The sequence below is a fragment of the Beauveria bassiana genome (genome assembly GCF_000280675.1).
Source record: "Beauveria bassiana ARSEF 2860 unplaced genomic scaffold BBA_S00008, whole genome shotgun sequence".
NCBI classification, from domain to species: Eukaryota; Fungi; Ascomycota; class Sordariomycetes; order Hypocreales; family Cordycipitaceae; genus Beauveria; species Beauveria bassiana.
Genome location: NW_007930843.1, coordinates 808,408 through 827,632, shown reverse-complemented (window position 1 = coordinate 827,632; position 19,225 = coordinate 808,408). Strand labels below are relative to the sequence as shown.

Genomic DNA, 19,225 nt, shown 5'->3' with positions numbered 1-19,225 from the left:
ATAGCTTGGCCCTTGGGCAACGCCGTACCCAGTACCAGCTCTTGTAGCCAACCACCACCAAGCACTCATGTACCTACCTATCCCACCTCAACAGCAATCGCAGGCAGCTCCAGCCACGCCAACTTCAGCCTGCTCTCCGCTCTCCACTTGCCTGGGCCTGCCGCCCGCCTGGCCTTGGACCTTGGTTGCTTGGCTTCTCTCGCGGCCTCTCCACCCAAAAGTTCTTGCTGCTGCCGCTCCCTCATTGTTTTCCTCGTCGCCTCTGCCTCTCGCTGCCTTTTCTTCCCTCCATCGATCCCGCGCCGGCTCGCCTAACCCCGTCCCTGTCCACTCGCCTCTCCAATTTCTTTTTTAGCAGCGTCATCGCCGGCCCCATCGTCACCCTTCTCCTCTTCTGCCTCTGTTATTGCTGTCTCTACCCGTTCTCTCCCTCCCACCACAACCTCTCATAGCTCTATACCAGACAGCCGATCAGGACAGCCGACCGTCCTCCATCCTCCTTCCAACATGACCGACTACACCTCGGGCATCATGCCCCTGACTCAGGTCCATCGCCCTCCCTTTACCGTCCAGGCACCTGGCGTCGAAAAGATTCCCGGCGAGACCATTCCTCGCCGCCATCCTCGCGCAAAGAACGGCCTCCTCAACCGCCCAGCCAAGGACGTCCACACAGTCTTCGACATCGTCCGTCGCAGCGCCCGCGTCTACCCCAACAACAACGCTGTCGGTACCCGCAAACTTGTCAAGCTTCACAAGGAGACCAAAAAGGTCAAGAAGAACATCGATGGCGAGGTCCGCGAGGTTGACAAGGAGTGGCAATTCTTCGAGCTCTCTCCCTTCTCATTTATCAACTACAAGCAGTACGAGGAGCTCGTCCTCGAAATCGCCTCTGGTCTGCGGCACTATGGCCTTGGCTCCGAGGACAAGCTGCATCTCTTTGCTACCACCAGCGCCGGCTGGTCCTCTATTGCCCACGCCTGCGCTTCCCAGTCCATTTCTATTGTCACCGCATACGACACCCTGGGCGAGAGCGGCGTCGCCCACTCTCTCCTTCAGACCGATGCCAAGGCCATGTTTGTCGACCCCCACCTGCTCAAGACCGCCGCCAAACCCATCAAAGACTCCAAGGTCAAGCTCGTCATCATTAACGAGGAGTGCATCTTTGCCGAGGGCGGCGAGGTCGAGGCTTTCCGGGCTGACAACCCTGATCTCACCGTCGTCTCCTACCAGCAGCTCCGCGAGGCTGGCAAGAACAACATGGTCGAGCCCAACCCCGCCAAGGACAAGGACCTATTTTGCATCATGTACACCTCTGGCTCCACCGGTCTGCCCAAGGGTGCTTGCATCACCCACGAGTCTCTCGTCTCTGGCAGTAAGTTTGCGCATCTAGTCCATCTTGTTCACTTCGCCATCTAACCCACTTCTCCCCCAGTCACCGGTCTCCTCACCTGCGTCGACGAATGCGTCAGTGATAGAGAAGTCGTCCTCGCCTACCTCCCCCTCGCCCACATCTTCGAAATGGCCCTCGAGAACCTGCTCATGTTCATTGGCGGAACCATCGGCTACGGCAACCCCCGCACCCTCTCTGACACCTCGGTCAAGAATTGCGCTGGTGATATGCGTGAACTCAGACCCACCGTCATGGTGGGTGTTCCCCAGGTTTGGGAGACTGTTAAGAAGGGCGTTATGGCCAAGCTCGAGAGCGCTAGCGCCATTCAGCAGAGCCTTTTCTGGGGCGCCTTCAACTACAAGACCTTCATGACTAGAAATAAGCTGCCCTTTGCCAGCATCTTTGATGGCATCGTCTTCTCCAAGGTCCGCACTCTCACTGGTGGTCGTCTACGCTTCACCATGAACGGTGCCAGCGGTATTTCTGAGGGCACCAAGCACTTCCTTTCTCTCATCCTTGGCCCCATGCTGGCTGGCTATGGTCTCACCGAGACTTGTGCCAATGGCGCTCTTGGTTGCCCCCTTGAGTACTCGCCTTTTGCCATTGGCCCCATGCCTGCTTCCATCGAGATCAAGCTCGTTTCTATCCCCGAAATTGGCTACGATGCCGACGCCAAGGTCCCCCAGGGTGAGATCTGGATTCGTGGTCTCCCCGTTATGAAGGAGTACTTCAACAACCCCGAGGAAACCGCCAAGGCCATCACCGAGGATGGCTGGTTCAAGAGCGGTGACATTGGTGAGTTTGACGAGAACGGTCATCTCAAGGTCATCGACCGCGTCAAGAACCTCGTCAAGATGGCTGGCGGTGAATACATTGCTTTGGAAAAGGTCGAGTCCGTCTACCGCGGCACCCAGACCGTCGCCAACCTCATGATCCACGCGGATCCCGAGAAGAACCGCCCCATCGCCGTTGTCATGGCCAATCACGCCGTTCTCGTCCAAAAGGCCAAGGACCTCGGCGTCGACGAGCACCACATGCACACCGACCCCAAGGTCAATGCCCTGGTGCTCAAGGACCTGCAAACTACTGGTCGCCGCGGTGGTCTAAGCGGCATGGAGATTGTTGCCGGCGTTGTCATTACTGAGGAAGAATGGCTACCCCCCACTGTGAGTTTTGTCCGAGATATGCGACGTGCTGTGCACCGAGTACTAACAGTTTTCCCCAGGGTCTTGTGACCGCTACCCAAAAGCTCAACCGCAAGGTCATTCGCGAACGCTACGAAAAGGAGATTTCCGAGTGTGTCAAGAACATCTAAATGACGACATGACAACTATCCAACGAGACGACGGCAAGATTATTGGGAAATCGCATGCAGAATTCCACAGGAGTCTAGGGAATGGTTTATACGGATGAAGAGGGGACGATGATACCGCCCGTTGCATGAAGCCAGCAACGTGTTTTTGCTTTCTTTGCCTGATTTATTTACGCGATTCGAGTCTTTTGCCTTGCAAGGCTGGGAAATTTTGCGTAGCTTGATGTTTGTATTGTAGGTTATTTCTGCCCTCGGCTAACTCGCTCCTATGCAAAGCGGGAGCAATGTATGAACATGTGCAGTTGACGATTGAGTTTAATTTCTCCGTGGTGATTTATCAATTGAGCTCTTGCATGATTGCCGGTTGCCCTTTTCTGCACAATGACCCAACAAACAAACATCCAAAGCAAAGGAGAGCAAAAAGGGGAAAAAAAAAGAATTAGAAAACTTGCTGTCGTTCTATTAGCAATTCCTGGCACTGCGCTTATTTGACCAGCGGCTCGTGCTGTGGTTCGGTGGTGAGAATGGCGTGGCTAGCACCAAAAAAGTGAAGGAAAAGAGCAAAAAAGCGCCTACTTAATAGCAAAGAAATACTTGATCTGAGCTCTCTCCTGTGAAGAAATTTACTGTCACAGACTGAGCCTTGTCTAGCTGCCGTGATAATGCAGTGCCTGCGCGCGACTTTAATAAAGATGTAATTTTAGTCAACAAGGGTCGCAATGCGAAGCCTTTTGACTGTCCGCGGCAAAAACCTGGTGTGATCAGCGAGTCAGGTCAGCGATGGCCCGGTTTTCCCTGCCCACCGTACGAAACGAAGTAATATCGCGCCTAAACAGCTGACTCATGACGACGGTCATATCCGTAAACCGCGGCTACATAGTTGCCTGCAATGAATTTGCCCGGGGGATAGCTTCTTACAGTTATCTCTGAATAGATGAGCCGACCAAGACAAGGTAATTCTGGGCCGCCTTTCAGACTCCATTTCCTGCGCGCTCTGCCGTGGCTTTCAAGTCTCTTGCGCTCTTATTTTAGTCAGTGCGTATAATAAGATTCTGCGATGCGCCAATGGACATTACCGAATATTTGATATGAACATGGCATGTCTTCCCCGTATTTGCGCCGCATGGCAGTGCACTCGGTGATATATTTGCCGTGTTCGAGTTACCACGTAAAGCGTTTATCGGATGTAAACATATTATAGGTGAAGGACTAATAATCTACTATTTTTGTCTCTACGGAGTACTATTCAAGTAATCTGAGCTTCCCTACTAATAATTGAATAAGGACACACCATCTAAAATCTTTCCAACCTCACCTCTTCTCTTGTATACTTCTCAGCAACATACATCGTCAGAATGAGGATCACATTATTCTCCATTGTCGCCATTGCACTGGCCAGTGCCAATCTAGGAACTCGTCAAGCACCACCACCTATACAAAATTCAGAACCTCCGGGAAAACAGATCTGTAACGCATTGTGCCGCGGCATGATGAAATGGGGCCTGAACGATGCGCTGAAGCCTCCTGCGACCGTCAACCCCCCCTTGACGAATATGCCACTAGGCCTAGGCGTGCCTCAGCCCAAATCGAAACCTGATCCGTCTGTCAAGACTGGAGTGACGCGAGTGCCGGGTCAGCCCCTTGGACCACAGAAGTGCAGGCCATGCAACAGGAAGAGGCAGCTCTGTTGTGGTGGCGCCCCGACCAAGGAGATCCTCAAGAGTAACAATGGGCGTCCGGTTCACCGCATGGCGAGAATCCGGGTGACCAGGGCAGTGGCCAGGGCAGCAGCCTTTTCTCTTTTAGTGCCGCATGCGAGAAACTTGCTCGAAGAGATCAAGCAGTGGGATAATCCTATTGGTTACGCTGTCAAGTGGTTGGACGAAGCGATAGCCGCTCTTCAAGAGGCAATTGGAGGCCCGCAGCGGTATGACATTGACGGAAACGACCTGAAAGCAAAGTTGATTTGTGCATTAAAAGGGGGAGAGGCGGAGGATATTATTGCAGGGCGCAAAAACAACATCTGCATACCCATGGCTGATGAGTTCAAGGAAGATCTCGAGAGCGATTTTAAAGCGGGAAGGCTTGACGAGCTCATTGACATGTGCAAGGATGAGACATATAAGGGAGGTGACCCGCACGTTTGGGAGTGGTTCAAGAGGCGCTGTGCGGCTCTTCGTCGAACTGACGAATATGCAGAGAGGATATGGCAGATGGGCCTCGACGGGCTCTTGGATGCTTGCTCTAACCTTGGAGACGGCTCTACGCAGAACCAAGATTTGCAAGCAAAATTGGAAACGCGCTGCACCGCGTTACAAGAAGAGATATACCAGGTGGAACTGGCTGCAAAACTCCCGCCTTATTGGGCCCGAAAGGTTATATCATCGGGATGCAAGGTACGTTGGTGAATTACTTACTGGCCAGAGAGATTGCTCTGCTATTGCTATTTCATGAGATCAAGTGAATGAAGCTGACTGCAAGTATAGTGCCCTCCCTGGTATATGTCACCACCTACCGGCTCCTGTGTGATGATGTGTCGGACTGCCGCACAAATAAGCAAACGGCCTAGACCTGGCAATCGGCAATAATTTTGAGAATAGTGCTTCTGTGCCGGTGCCGGTGCTGGTGCCCGAGGGCGGAGGAACCGGCCGGAGCAAAAATGTACCAACAAGATGATATACTTTGAGTTAGGCTATTTCGCAGCCGAGAAATGCTTGGGCAAAAAATACAGTATTTATTAATCTAGGGTAATCGGAAAGGGAGGATGCGCTATGCGATTGTATAATCCGGCAACTACCACTAATGTCGTTGAGCGCCTCATCAACGTCCACAGTACCGCGACTGATGTTTCGCTGCCCATTCTTGGGAAGATATCTCGGGTGGTGGTAGTAATGCTACGTCGTTTTCCAACATATGCTGCTCAAAGACTGCAAAGGCGAGTATACGCCAAAAACACAAGCATCACGATTCATCATGGCAGACGCAGTGGGCTGGAAAGTATGTCGACTGTCAATGTAGCGTGATCAACCACAGATTTGAAGTTGAATGACCAGTAGAAGTGTATATTTGCTTGAAATCTGTAGCACTCCCTTGTATGTACTCTTGAAATCGAGGACCTCCCGTTGAAGTGACCCCCATATTCTTCAACAGAACTTGCTTCTGGTCGGATCATTGACAGCCTCACAGCAGCAACTGCCCGCCGTCACAAAATATCTTTAGACCTTGACCCATTTATCAGGAGCTAGCGCAATATTCAACGTCTGACCGTCATAGAGCCAATCCTTGATTTCCTGCTTCACAGAGAGTGCCGTATAAGTGCCAGAGCAGAATCCATATACCGTCACCTCTTATAAAAGAAAATGTGTCAGTTTTGCTACTTTGTTTCAAACCAGAAAAAAAGAAATAAAAAATATCTCCTCCCCAAACAAGCAAGACAGTGGCTTTCTTTTTTTTTTTTTTTTTTCATACCTTTAGGCAACGCCGCGTCATGGCCTCCTTCACTCGCAATCCCGACAGACGCAACGTCGGTGACGGCAACGTGCTTGGTCTCGTAGGCCTTGGGGACGCTGATGTCGGTGGTGAAGACCTCGCGGCGAGAAGGATGGCGGGTGATTAAAAAGCGGCCCTTGCCCACCTTGGCGTACAGGCTGTCGTCGGTTCCGGCCCAGTTTGCATCGGCAATGTACAGATTGACGCTCATGCTTTGGAAGTGGCTGCATAGAGGCTTCGCAACCCAGTCGTGGGGGCTGACATTGTCGGCCCAGACTTCCCAGTCGCGGTTGTACTGGAAGCGTCCTGGCTCGTCGGGATGGGCCTGCAGTTCCTTGTTGAGGGAGGAGAATTTGTCAAGCACGATGTTGATACCCGAGCCGGCACATCGTCCTCTGAGCGTAAAACCTAGACTGGAATTAGCTTTCAATGTGGAAAGAACAAGACAGTGTCGGGTCATGTTTTACCAATAATGTTCCACGCGTCTCCCCCAAAGTTCCAGTCCGTCAGCTCATCGAGGAGGCCGACTCTTTTGATCTGGTCCAGAGCGACGGTATCCAGCCCAAACACGTCCTGTATATTGATATCCTGCAAAGTCTCGTAGCCAGCGGAAGGGCCTTCTGTGATGACGTGAACCTTTTGTCCGGCGTCCTCGAATCTTAATTTGATCTTGTCGTAGGTCCCAGATCCTTGATCATTGGCCAACTTGAATTCCAGAGACAGCTTGTCTAAACGACTGCACAACCGCTTCTGGCTCTGTGACGTCCATTCCCAATGCGTAGGTGCCGCTCTTGGTTTCGCCGTGTCGCAAACAAGGGAAGCGACCTTGTCATTAAACTTGGAACGCGTCGTGTAGATGTCAACAGTTTTAGCACCAGCTTCAAAGTACTCGCCTTTGCAGTTTGGCTCTCTGCAATGTTTTCGACCATGTCAGTTCTCCGTGTAGCCAAAGTAGCAGAAACCAGCGCTTACAAGTAAAAGCGGCAAATACTATCAGCCTCATGCGTCCTGACGCCAGATACCACGTCCTTGTACTCCTGCGGCACGGCGACTGAAGACCAGCGCATTAGTCAGTCAATAGAAACTCGGGCAGTTGGTCAAAACCTACCGCAACGGCGCCGAGGGGCTTCAACCGTAGTACAAGGTGGGTTGAGAGGATCATTTTTGCAAATATCAACAGTAGTTTTTGGGCCTTTGACAGTTAACCAAGATATTCTTGTGCCTGGAAGCTCATTCCTGCTCCCCGGTTGTTTCTCACTTGCCTTTTGGCTCTGGTCGCTTCGGCGTCACCCGACGAATAACATCTCGGAGCTGTTCACATTGCGCTGATATGCCGAGGGCGGACTGTTAGCAGAAAAGGACAAGAAATGACAGTTGATCAGAATAGTTCAGGCAAATACCCTTCTTGTCATCTCTAGACTTCAACGCAATGCTTGCAGCACGTGGCATGTGTCTCTGTGGGAGCATCTTGTAATCGAAAAAGGTGAGGCTTGATCTGAGTCCCGGGCAGTCGAGATTATTGAACCGGCCCGCTTCCAAATCCTCCATTTCACCACCAGAGATATTTGCAACGTCAAAACTCTCCATTGCTACCGGTTCGGTGTTCGCCGGCGGCGTCGGGGGGGTATAGGGGAACGCCTGGTTCTCCGTCCACCCGACAGCCAAGGCATGATTGTTCATAAACGTAGTCGCAGCTCCAATGAGTTGCGCTTCGTCAGGAGGCTGAGCTGCTAGCAAAGCGACTTGCGGATCAGCTCGAGTTTGCCGAGCAGGTCCTCCCAGTCCGCTGTCGTCATATGCCCGGTTAGGCTCGAACTGATCGGCAAACTCGGCCGCATATCTAGCTGTAAATCTGTCTGCAGAGGCATCGTCCAGGTAGTTGCTGCTGGTTTCGAATTCAGGGTCCTCTTCCAGCAGGAGCCAGCCCTCGACTGCAGTCCATGGAATGCCGCCCAAGGCGCTGGCCTCCTCCTGTCTTGGATATGGATTGCTACGAGGAAGAGCCTCGTTGACATTGATCATATTAGGAGTAACGTGAATTCGATAAACAAAGTTTCCCGGGCCGGCAAAGTTTCTTGCCGCTTGTCCAAACTCTGCTGATGTCGACACGTAAGCTGTTGAACCCGTTCTTCCATTGACATGATTGTCGAGACTGAACGTGGTAAGCTGAGTGTAGCTCGTGGCGTCCGGGTCGGGGAGAAAGCCGCCTGCGTCCCGAATCTCTTCTGGAATTCTGCTATCTCCACGGAAAACGTAGTACTCAGGGTTGTCCTTTGGATTGTGCGCCTGGCATACGTCTAGGACGGCGAAGAATGCCGCCACGCATCCAAGAGGGGACCAAGGCAGCCATACCATCTTTGGTAGTAACACCTTTTTAGGCAGCGAGGATTTTTGGACAAATAAAGGACGTAAGAACTGCTCAGGTAAGGCGGGCTTCTCAGATAGGCGCGCCAAGTAAAACCAATTGGCATAGTATGCAAGTCTAAAACATCTCTGAAGAAAATGGTAGCAATACCGGTTTATATACTTGTACTGAGACATCTCGAAGAAGGAAACTGGCCCGAAGACGCATCTCAGCACCTGATGAGCAATTCACAAATGCAAACATGGTCCAACTTGGTCTGTATAACGCGGATAACGCACCAATAGACAAATTGCCTATATTCCATGGGTATAAGCTATAGTCCATAGAGCGAGGTTTTAATTGCAGTTATTGTCGCTATTGTTGCTCTCGTTACTGAGTCGATGTGTTCAGCGGCTCGAAGTTATCACTCCTTATTAGTTACTATTAAGGCAACTAGGTTAAAAAACCACATGCCATCAAGTTCCTATATTAGAACATGTATATTATACCCGAAAGAGTTTTATTAATAAAGATGAAAGTCTTTTATCTAGTTAAAGAAGAGGAAAGCATTGCAAGCCAAGCGAAGCCGCCTGATACCAAGACAACGCTACTGTATTGGTCTTGCTTGGCCTTCTCATTTGCACCCAAACAAGACCTGAGAACTGACTGCCCTAGTTTCTTTTCGAAACAGGTTCCTGAGCTGCTACTTCTCTAACCTGGGCTGTCCTGGGCTGTCGTGAGCTTGCCTCTGAGTCACACGATGCCCGGAATATGCCTCTTAGTATATATACGCCACTACTATTCCTCAGCCTGTGTAAGGTCTAATGTGCGTATTATAGTGGCCTTGCGCTCGCGGCTAATGATATGCCCTTTTGCTGTTTACGAGCATATCATGTACACGTCTGTATGGTTTCCACTACCGATCAGATTTTCCTTTGGCTTGGCTGGTCCGCCAGCTGATGAAACGGCCAGCCCTTTGGCTAGAGTCAAAGAAGCTGGACATGCATGGTGATAAATAAATCGAGTCTAATATAGCAATCATGAAGGAAAGATATGCCCATTGACGGTAATTTAATCTTCCGCTAATGCTAGTATCTTGACGGCGGTTATTAGTTTCAGGCTCGTGTGCTTGCTTGCCGAGCCTTCTTCACCCTGGTAGACAGGGCTGTTAATGGAGATGGCGTGGGATGGAATTGATGATTACCTCGCTTCTTGGTTATCCATAGCAGGCGCCCACATTTTCAGGGCATCGTATGAGGGTATAACTGGAGCACTAGTTGATTATGAAAAAGGCGAAAAGCGGAACTTTGATGTTCGGTCCATCGCCGGCAGCCAGCCATTATGAGGGGGTGCCGGACCCGCGGGACACGAGACTGCACATTTGTGTAAAGGTCTAAGAAATGTTTCTGAAGCTTGATGAATGGGTTGTGAGAAGATGATGTAGTTGCGATGCGTGCCAGCAAAGTTCCTTTACCGTGGCGGTTGATTGCCCTGTCCCGAGACACACTCTACGGAGGCGGCCTATCTAACCGCGCTCTTGAAGACATGGTATTTGAGGTGGTCATGGGACAAGTCAGAAGCCCCATCAGGAATACGGTTTTCTTTTAGAGTTAAGCGGGTCGTCGTCCATGTGTTGGCTGATCAGGCAGCATGCCAAGGCGGTGAACCGTTAGATCGCCGACAGATACGAGAAAAAGCCCGTGGAACGCGTGGGGCATAAAAATTAGTAGCCTTTGAATTGATCAAAAAAGTACGCGGTCTAGCCATGTGGTCTTTGAAGCAAGCTGCTTCAATTTCGGCTTATCCGAGCCAAGCCAGATGGAATTATAACCGTATCGATATAGAATACCTGTTATGTTATACCTAGACCTCTGCGTCACGCGCTCATTTGTCGGTCTTGTCCGATGGTAGATTGAGTTATTGACTACCTCTTATCTAACAGCATCAGTCAGGCTAGGTAGTCGAGCATAGGCGAACATGCCTGCTCTGCATTGTGTCGCTCTTTTTTCAAGCTAGTTATGAAAGAATGTGCTCACTAGGTGTCTTGACAGCTCACCTATGCAAAGTCTAACCTCGTCTTATAGCCCTTTCCTCGCCTGACTTCGAACTGCATGCACATCAGTCCACGTTCTCATCCCTTGGGGTCTTGACCTTGTGCCGGTTACCCGCAACTCATTCAATGCACACACGCCCGTTTATCAGCTTAGAAAAGCGGCGTCCCGCAACTCTAAAGCAGGCTCTGGTATTCTTGCTTATATGCCTAAAGAATCTGGTTTCACATTCACTACTGCAGGAGTTGACGCCCTTTTGTACACAGTAGTCGGTATCGTCTCCACAGTTACGCGTGGAAAGCTGAAAAGAAGAAATACAAAACAGTGAATGCATTTCAACCTGGCGACTGTAAGTACTGTTGCTACTGACCTATATGTTGCACAGGGCCGTTTCGATAACTAGGATGTCGAGGATCCGTAGAATGCATAGCAGCTGTAACTCTGCGGCTAGAAAAGGAAAATGCCGATATGTACTATGCATCATGACAACCCCTCATTTAGGCAGAGTCGACATGAGCTCCGTCAGCGACAGCCTTGTCAATGGTTGCCGGAGCCTTGGAGACGGCAATAGAGGCTTCAGTGTCGGGTCGTGGCTTCTCCATTCAAGTAATGCGTACACACACACATACATCCTATACATACCTACAGATGGTGTCTAAACTCTAGCAATACAAACAGTATGAAGAATAGCAGTGCGAAACTTTATTTTATGGAGTATGTTGGGGCTCGAGATTGTGGATGATGCGGGATGAACCGAACGCGCGGTTAAGCTGCTGGAGTGGACGCTTATCAGACCTGAAAAGTGGCTAGGAACATAGGGATCCGCTAAGAACTTATATACTGGTAATGACTCACCTGCCAATGTCCCAGCCTCTGAAACGTCCTATAAAGGAAGTACTCGTTGAAATGACCAAATCTGTTATTTTTATAGCCATTTTTCTAATATGTCTGATAGGCCGTTACGTGGCATAACCTCACACTCGAATCCTCGAGTCCTTTTACTTGGCACCTTTAGCTACTAGACCTGAGCGCTGGTAGCGTCCGTAAAGTGAAGCTGTACACGGCGCTTATTGGCCTATCTTTAAGCGCGGGTAATGTCACCAGCCATGTCGGGGGGGCGCCTACCACTCCCGGTCTTTGCCGCCTGGCGCGCCAGGCCTGGGTCGCGGGCTCATTTGGAAAAAGGCGGTGTTGCTATTGAAAATCTGGCCCATAGTGGTGTCACATCACTGGCACATCGCTGGCACCGTCACGGGACAAGCCCTGTTGTCTGTTGTTGGGTGGCCTGGGGCCTAAGATATCTGGCGACCATTTTCACATGTTGACGAACAAAATTTAGGCTTCAACGCTTGAGGTCACCGATCCGGGACCCTGCCAGCAAACTCCCTGCCAAACGCCAGGTTCAAAGCCCTTGGTCAAGACGTGGCTGGAAAGTAGGTTTCAGGTAGAGTTCCGCATGTGTGACAATGCTTAGGGTGACAACGTCACTAGCCACGCAGCAATATTCACTGGTTAATCTATTAGATCTCCTCTCACCTAGGCAGCTGCGGCTATGTAGCGCTCCAAGCACCCCTCGCACTTCGCTACGACGATGCTTGCCTCCGCGAACAGTCTGATATAGCTCTGCGGACGTTGGCTGCTCTGAGCATCATTCTACCGCAATGCAGCAATGGCAATACCAGCTGGTCGCTACAACTGCGGCAGACAGGATAGATATATCAACCAGTAAGGTTGTAGTGCGAAGAATTCAACCTCCCAACTTGAGAAAAGCCTGGGCGTCACGACGTGCGGCGCTGTGGAGAGTCATAGTCGACTAGCTGCGGCGCCACGGTGCATCTAGGGACAGGTGCTGGACTCTTTTTCTTGATGAGGGGACCTGAGTGAGCTCTGACCGCTGAAACGGGACATACACCACTACTACTACTCATTCATCTCTTGGCTCAAGAAGAAACGAACTCGTCACAATCGCAGCCAAGTAGTCACGAGTGGAGTAGTAAGGATATGAGATGAACCTGTGCCAAGTCTGGTGCCACGCTGGTCACTGCCAACACAACACGGCCTTTTCGTAAGCCGTGGCGAGACAGGTACGTTCCTTGCGGTGGATTGAATGATTAACCGGCCAATGGACTGTTTGCTATGCCACCATGAAATTAGGCAGACCTTTTGTGGCTTGACATCTGGCGACAGAGGATCACCGGTGTATAAAGTACTCGAATGAAAGATGATGTATCAGATGATCCGTCATTATTTTCTACTTTTGAAGCATAAGCAGCAGTTACCGCTTCTCGCTGTCGCTTCCGCCGTGACTCTCGCTTGGAAGGTATAAGAGGCGGCATCGCTCTCATTGCAGGTTTGTAATTCATCTTCACTTACCGTCCAAGTAATACCGGCCTGCACATATCGCAAAACTCGAATCCGTTCTCGACACGCGTCACGTCGGTACACTATGTCTATTGAGTATGAACTGATCAAAGATGATGTTACCGCAAACAACATCGCTGCGAATGCACCCTTCCTGCAAAAGGAAGTAATCAAGTCCCATGCTGACGGTTTCACACTTGGACCCAGCATGGATGAGGACAAGCCTAATACCAGTAAGATTCACTGGGCTATCATTCTTGATACTCCTCGAGAAAACATTCGCCTTAGTATGGAAAGTCGCCTGAACGAGAGGACAGGTAAGCACGGAGTACTCGTGCTAAAAGTACTGGCCTACTTTGGCATATCACGCAACGTCTTCCACCGACAAACCTTCTCAAGAAAAGGTTCTACTGTCAAGGTCCAAGATATCCTTGACCTTGTCTTTGCACAAGGCTGGCACAAATATAAGATGTTGACGACTAGCAACGGAGCGAAGAAAGGATGTCGCCATCACACGTATGTCAAGCATACGCGGTGTAATGCTCAGTTTCTGATTCTGCTAGTCAAACCATGTTGGCCGGATTCCAGTCTCGGAATTGGATTGAGAGTCGATCCGATACTAGCAAAAGTGTCGAGGAATTCCTGCCTTTTGTGTATACAAGGTATACAGACGACTCTAGAAAGCTATCCATCGAAAAGAGGCCTATTGATATCGGCAGCTTTCTCTGACAGCTTGAAGAAACTAGAGACGGAGCTGGTGGAGAGGGGTGAATGTTGCCTTATGGTCACGGAGAGAGAGAGAGATGATGTTGTGATGTGGAAGAGTGGGTGCCCACTGAAGCGTGCCTATACGTGCCCTGTGTCGTGCCTGCCCTGCCTGGCACTTACTGCGCAAGGAGTACAGTGGGGATTCAAAAATTCCGCTCGTAGTACCACAGTAAATCTAGAGAAGTGTCATAGCCAATAGAGAATTGCCTCTGAGCTATGTTTGATTCTAGCTAGGGGTCCGGCTGTGATCTTTCTTTTACATTGTCGAATATTGTCGGTGGCCATACTTGACTGGTGGAGCTACCTTATTAGTTAGTACAAGGTGATTGCCTCTTGTAAATAGCGTTGGCGCTTCACTGTAACAACATTGAATAAGCGTTCCCACCCGCGTCGACACTTACATGATGCTCAACCTATTTTCAACATTTATTGCCATTATCAAAGTAAATGGATTCCAGTTTTTGGATATGGAGAGGCTAGATTGCAGCACTCACTAGCAGCCGAACATATGAAATCTTGCCGCAAGAGCCATTGCGCGCATATGTTTAGACGGCTTTGGTCCAAAAAGTTGTCTGCACAAGGTATTCGCGAATGCCATGCCTTGGTTAAGAATAGCGAATTCTTCAAAAGCGCGAGGATAGATGCCGGCGAAGCCCCAGTCAATAATAGCGATTGGCTCACACATCTTGACGTTGAACGGGGTAAGATCGCAATGGCATATGGAGAGTCGCTCTCCCTCCAGTATAACACGATCAGAGCGACCCGCATCGTTCAACTTGTTGTTGATCCAATCTTGCAGCTCTATGGCATTGTTGAAAGCGCGGTCCGACCCAATATCCGAGAAGAAACTGTCCACAGGTCTCTCGTGTCCCAACGGCCCGATTGCTGCATTGGGTGGCAGCGGAAGGTCCCAAACATGACGGACTGCATTTGCAATTCGCTCTATTGCCTGTTCCGCTTCCTGCGGATCCCACTTGCTGTATGCTCCAAAATGGCCGCCCTCGACATTTCCATGACAATATATGTCACAGATGCACCGTCCGGCTCAGTTATTGTAAAGGCATCAAAAACTTGGGGAATGCGGACTATGCGAGGATCGGCATGCTCGTATACGTATCGTTGCATCGCGGCTTCTGCCATCCTGACTGTTGTACCGTACTTTACCCAAATTCGGTCGCTATAATCCAGGTGGTAGGTATAAGGATCCTTCACTATGCAAAGAGCTTCGACGACTTCACGTGAGGGTATATATAGTTTAGCCATTTCTGGCATGAAGCTTTTAATATCAGACGACTCTGGAGGTAAAGTGTCAAAGTAGGTGCTCAAGAGTTGAGGAATGGTGTGTCCAGGAGCTTGAGCGTTTGTTGGTTGTACAATTTCGAGTCGTCACACCCACTGTAGGTCTTCGTGGGCATCAAGGTGGGGCGCTGCATTTATCCGATATCGTTGTAAGTGATGACCCAGTGTGTACATCATAGTTTGAAAGTAGTGTCACCCGGTCGTATCCAAGTTTACTCGGCATTGATCATGGTTTAAACTAAGATTTGTCTTGCTGCGCTTGCATCTTTCCCTTCCAAGGCTTACTTTTGATGCACAATACGTTGCGGTCACACCATTGCAAAACTGGACAAAGCGGGTAACTTGGGCCATTCTTGGGACATGTGGTCACCGCTCACGGTGTGCCTCTGTATAAGATGGCTCCGGCCACTATTGCGCCATTCTATAAATACCAATAATAATTTGTGTTTGTTTCGCCTGACAGAGACATAAGATAATTGGCTATGCAAGCAAAGTGCAAAATGGAAAGAAAATAACAAGACAAACGCAAGAAGCCATGACTCGAGAAAATCTGGAAATATTTACAACAGGAAGCCAAACAAGCCGCTTCGTCTCATCCCTTGCGTCGGAAAAACACCAGATACGGGACTCTGTCCTGTCCCGACTTGAAGACCTCGTTTTGGATATCATCGCGATCTCCGCTACCGATGCGGACTCTCGTCACCCTGCTATCATTGCAGCAAAGCCACGCATATGGATCATGCGTGCTCTGGTCCCGCACGTATGCAAAGTAGTGCCCGTTATCCGTCCTGCTGCCGGCGTGAACAATGACGGCGTAGCACTCGTACCGGAACGGGCCCTCGTACGCGTGCTGATCGCCCGTGCCGGGCGGCGGGCGGCCGTTGCCATTTTCGAAAAAGTACGGCGAGAAGTCAAAGTCGTTGAAGTCCCAGGTCACGGGCGCCGTCGACTTTTTGATGTCACCAGTGGCCTGATTGTAGTTGAAGCGACGGAAGCAGACGCAGAGCAGCGGAGGTAGACGCGCAAATGAAATGGACTGCATGGCGCGCGTGTTGCGGCGGCACTTGTCGCAGGAAAAGTCGTCGAGCGTGTTGTTGGCAATGTGCTGGTGCAGGGACTGCTCCAGCGTCTGCCGCGTGCTTCCGAGCGCGACTGGCGCCGGAATCCACTCAAAGGGGGAGAAAGTATACGTCTTTGTGTGGCAGTCGAGACACTTGACCGTCGAAAGCTCCAGCCCTCGCCAGTACTTATCGACAATGGACTCGTTGTACTGGAGGTGATTGTACCAGTACTGGACCGCGGCGTAGAGGAGCGGCTGCGACTTGGTGTTTGGCTGCATCGCGTTGCCCTTTCGATTTCGACGGGAGTTGGTCTCGTCATGTAAATGCTCCATGAGAAAAGACATGAACTCTTGCGCATCTTGTTGCTGTGTTCCTCCAAATTGGGCGTTGGAGCGGCTCTTTTTGCATATATGTTGGGAGTAGTCCTGTCAAGTGTCAGTTTACTTATAATCCGGTGCTGAGGAGGCAAGAAGGTTTCACTGACCATGAGAGTTTGAGCCTTCATAACTTCGAGATTGCCAGTACTCATCCAGTGAAACAGATTAGATACGATGCGAATCATTAGCTGAGCATGTTCTATCTTTTCAGTGTCCTTCTTTGGTGCTCGATATTCCGTGCTCCATGTCGAATCGGACAGCTCCTTTCCAAAGTCTGGGGACGCAAGGAGCGACTGCAAAGTACTGTTTGCATAGCACCAGTTGTGTGGATTGTTGAGGCCTGTGTATAATCTGTAGCCGTCTCCCGTCATCTGCTCCGGGACCTTCTTTACACGGACGCTTTGGCGGGGTGCTACAGGTTCCTCGAAGCGGTCAGCCTCATCTGAGGTATGCGACAAGCTGCCATAACTGAGTCGAGGAACTGAAGGCGCAGGCCGGGTTGGAGGCGAAGGAAGATCGGTATAGGGATCAATGCTGTTCAGGGAACTGTATCGTGGCGGCGGTTCGGTTGCCGGAGAGGACGTCATCGACTCCTGCTCTGTCAAGACTGGAGGAAAGCGGCGTAGGAAAGATTCGGTCGAGCGATGATACTCAGGAGGTTGGTTTGCACTAATATCTTCGTTTTCTAGAGTCTGCTGCCAAACTTTGACTTCGTCCGCGCGTAGAGGCCGAATGTACTTTGATCTCCTGCGCTGAAAAGTCCCACTTCGAGCTCGTGAGGTCGGAACGTGGGAACTGCTGTTGAGGCTTGTAGTCTGTAATGAAGCGGAGCCCATCAAATCAACCCACGCATCTAAGCCACCTTTGAGGATTCTCGGGGGGCGCTTAAGGTCGCGGCCGTAGTTTAGGTGTACCAGTGCGCGATGCAAAGATACAATTACCATATCATCAGAGCTGCGAGGAGAACGAGGGATTTCTTCGGAGTCTTGATCATAGAAAACAACAAGCTCGTACTCGTTGCGTCGATTGAATTGCGACTGTTCCTGGTTGGGCGACAGGACCAAGCTCTCGGTAATTTCTGCGGCTGATATATTGTCTCGAAGTAGGATACTAGCCTCCACGCAGATTGTTGAAGAAGACATAATGTGCCCTTCGTCAAATTCAGCGCGAGAGCGAACATCTATTATTAGTACAGAGCCGCTTTGTTTCATTGCTTGGAAAAGTTCTTCGGCCGCGATTGTGTCAGTCTCGTCGTTGGCAGCGGGCTTCTGTGGCGATAGTTTACTGCCAGTAGTGTTGCTAGGCACAGGCGGAAAGTATTCCATGCTCTGCCTCGCAGATACCGGGCTCGGCATATTATTGAGCGAGGAGGTGGGGGTTGCGCGACTGAATGAGCCTCGTGGTGTGGTGGCTGGCGGACGTCCAGCGTCGCTGGAGACGCTACCACGGGCTGGGTGATATATAGCATCCGGCATTTTTGGTAGTGATGGCACTTCATTCACTGCGCTCGGCTCTGACCTCTGCGGCGACGGAGGCATGTCTCGGGGGCCGGCAGGTTTTAACGGCAGAATCGGATGAGTCTTGATGCGCGGGTCTTGGCCGGGAGTCGTCTGCGGCCCTCGAAGATTCGCAAAGCGTGCTGCCAAGTCAAAATTGGCATTATTGCTCGAAGAAGTCCTTCCATGGCCGGGGACGGCATTTCCTTGGAGGGATTGTGGCTTTGGCTGCACCTTGGGCTTGACCTTGCCAGAGGCCGTCACCGCGTGACCATTGCTTGTGGTGGTGGCGGGGGTTGGTGTTGCAGAGGAATGATTCCCATTCAGTTGCAACTGTCCCGATTTTTGTGATCTGGGCAGCACACCAGTTCTTTTATTGTCGGCTATTATGTCCTTCTTGATCTGGTCGTACGTGTCGCTCTGCTGTTTGATCCGTGTCATGAGCGAGTTGTGTCTCATTGCCAGGTCTCCGCGGCCCTCTTTCAGCAATAAATAATCTTTATGATGATATACTAGCTGGACCGTGATAACAGACGCGCGGATAAAGTCCTTCAAGGCTAGTGCTGGTCTGTTGAAGTCACGGCTCATTTCGGACTGGCGCAGTGACATTTCGGCCTGTTCAAGCAACGACTTGAGTGGCTTTTTGATGTCGACGTCGGTTGGCAATGCAACCACATCGTCGATATGAGGTAGGGCGGGTTTGCCGCCAGCGCCGTTGGCGGCATGGTTGTTGTAGCCTGGTGGAAGGCTGTATCTGGCGTTGGCAGCCATGGACAGGCTGTCCCCTTGCCAACGACCGCAATGTGTCGAGGGGGACGTGCGAGTCTAGTATTTCGGATACAGTGTAGAATGAGCTATAGTCATCGCAGCCTCGGCCTATAGGTGTCGCTCACGGCGAAGCTTGGTTCAAGGTGTCGAGGATGGGGAGTCGTCAGTGTCGCGCAACTGGGTGGCGGGCGGATGAATACGCAGAGTAGAATGAGAGGTTCGGTAGAAGCCAGAGAAGTTGCTTGCTGTATAGTATGAGATAAAATCGAGAGGAATAAATGAGCGCTCCTGCTATGCTTGACATACAACAAAAAGATGCAAAGGCCATGAACAAACATGTGGTACGGCCACTTGGAGGTAATAATAACGAGCTGACGCCGGCAGTGTGGGGTAACTTTTGGGAGTGAGAAGCTCAGTAGGTAAATAGCAGGAGCGAGCCAGATAGAGGAGGTACGCGTGGCCAATGAGGCTGGTGCAGCGTTGAGGAGGTACCTTGACAGCTGGGGCGC

General features: G+C 50.8%; 6 protein-coding genes across 6 annotated transcripts; 3 read left to right on the top strand and 3 right to left on the bottom strand.

The window, feature by feature from the left end:
- Positions 1 to 507: 507 nt before the first annotated feature.
- On the top strand, positions 508 to 2,705 carry BBA_03894 (long-chain-fatty-acid-CoA ligase; the record flags this gene model as incomplete). The annotated part of the gene is made up of 3 exons (XM_008598991.1): positions 508 to 1,372; positions 1,433 to 2,556; positions 2,616 to 2,705. 3 exons carry the CDS (start codon positions 508 to 510, stop codon positions 2,703 to 2,705), a joined length of 2,079 nt encoding a protein of 692 aa, XP_008597213.1.
- A 1,352-nt stretch (positions 2,706 to 4,057) lies between these two features.
- BBA_03893 (uncharacterized protein) lies at positions 4,058 to 5,290 on the top strand (the record flags this gene model as incomplete). Its single annotated transcript, XM_008598990.1, has 2 exons — positions 4,058 to 5,098; positions 5,189 to 5,290. 2 exons carry the CDS (start codon positions 4,058 to 4,060, stop codon positions 5,288 to 5,290), a joined length of 1,143 nt encoding a protein of 380 aa, XP_008597212.1.
- A 2,248-nt stretch (positions 5,291 to 7,538) lies between these two features.
- Positions 7,539 to 8,546, bottom strand: BBA_03892 (heat labile enterotoxin type IIa A; the record flags this gene model as incomplete). Its single annotated transcript, XM_008598989.1, has 1 exon — positions 7,539 to 8,546. One exon carries the CDS (start codon positions 8,544 to 8,546, stop codon positions 7,539 to 7,541), a length of 1,008 nt encoding a protein of 335 aa, XP_008597211.1.
- Positions 8,547 to 13,032: 4,486 nt separating this feature from the next.
- On the top strand, positions 13,033 to 13,676 carry BBA_03891 (uncharacterized protein; the record flags this gene model as incomplete). The annotated part of the gene is made up of 2 exons (XM_008598988.1): positions 13,033 to 13,463; positions 13,511 to 13,676. The coding sequence occupies 2 exons, from the start codon at positions 13,033 to 13,035 to the stop codon at positions 13,674 to 13,676; spliced, it is 597 nt and encodes a 198-aa protein (XP_008597210.1).
- A 532-nt stretch (positions 13,677 to 14,208) lies between these two features.
- On the bottom strand, positions 14,209 to 14,855 carry BBA_03890 (uncharacterized protein; the record flags this gene model as incomplete). Its single annotated transcript, XM_008598987.1, has 2 exons — positions 14,209 to 14,639; positions 14,690 to 14,855. The coding sequence occupies 2 exons, from the start codon at positions 14,853 to 14,855 to the stop codon at positions 14,209 to 14,211; spliced, it is 597 nt and encodes a 198-aa protein (XP_008597209.1).
- A 751-nt stretch (positions 14,856 to 15,606) lies between these two features.
- On the bottom strand, positions 15,607 to 18,719 carry BBA_03889 (ubiquitin carboxyl-terminal hydrolase; the record flags this gene model as incomplete). The annotated part of the gene is made up of 2 exons (XM_008598986.1): positions 15,607 to 16,500; positions 16,560 to 18,719. 2 exons carry the CDS (start codon positions 18,717 to 18,719, stop codon positions 15,607 to 15,609), a joined length of 3,054 nt encoding a protein of 1,017 aa, XP_008597208.1.
- Positions 18,720 to 19,225: the final 506 nt, after the last annotated feature.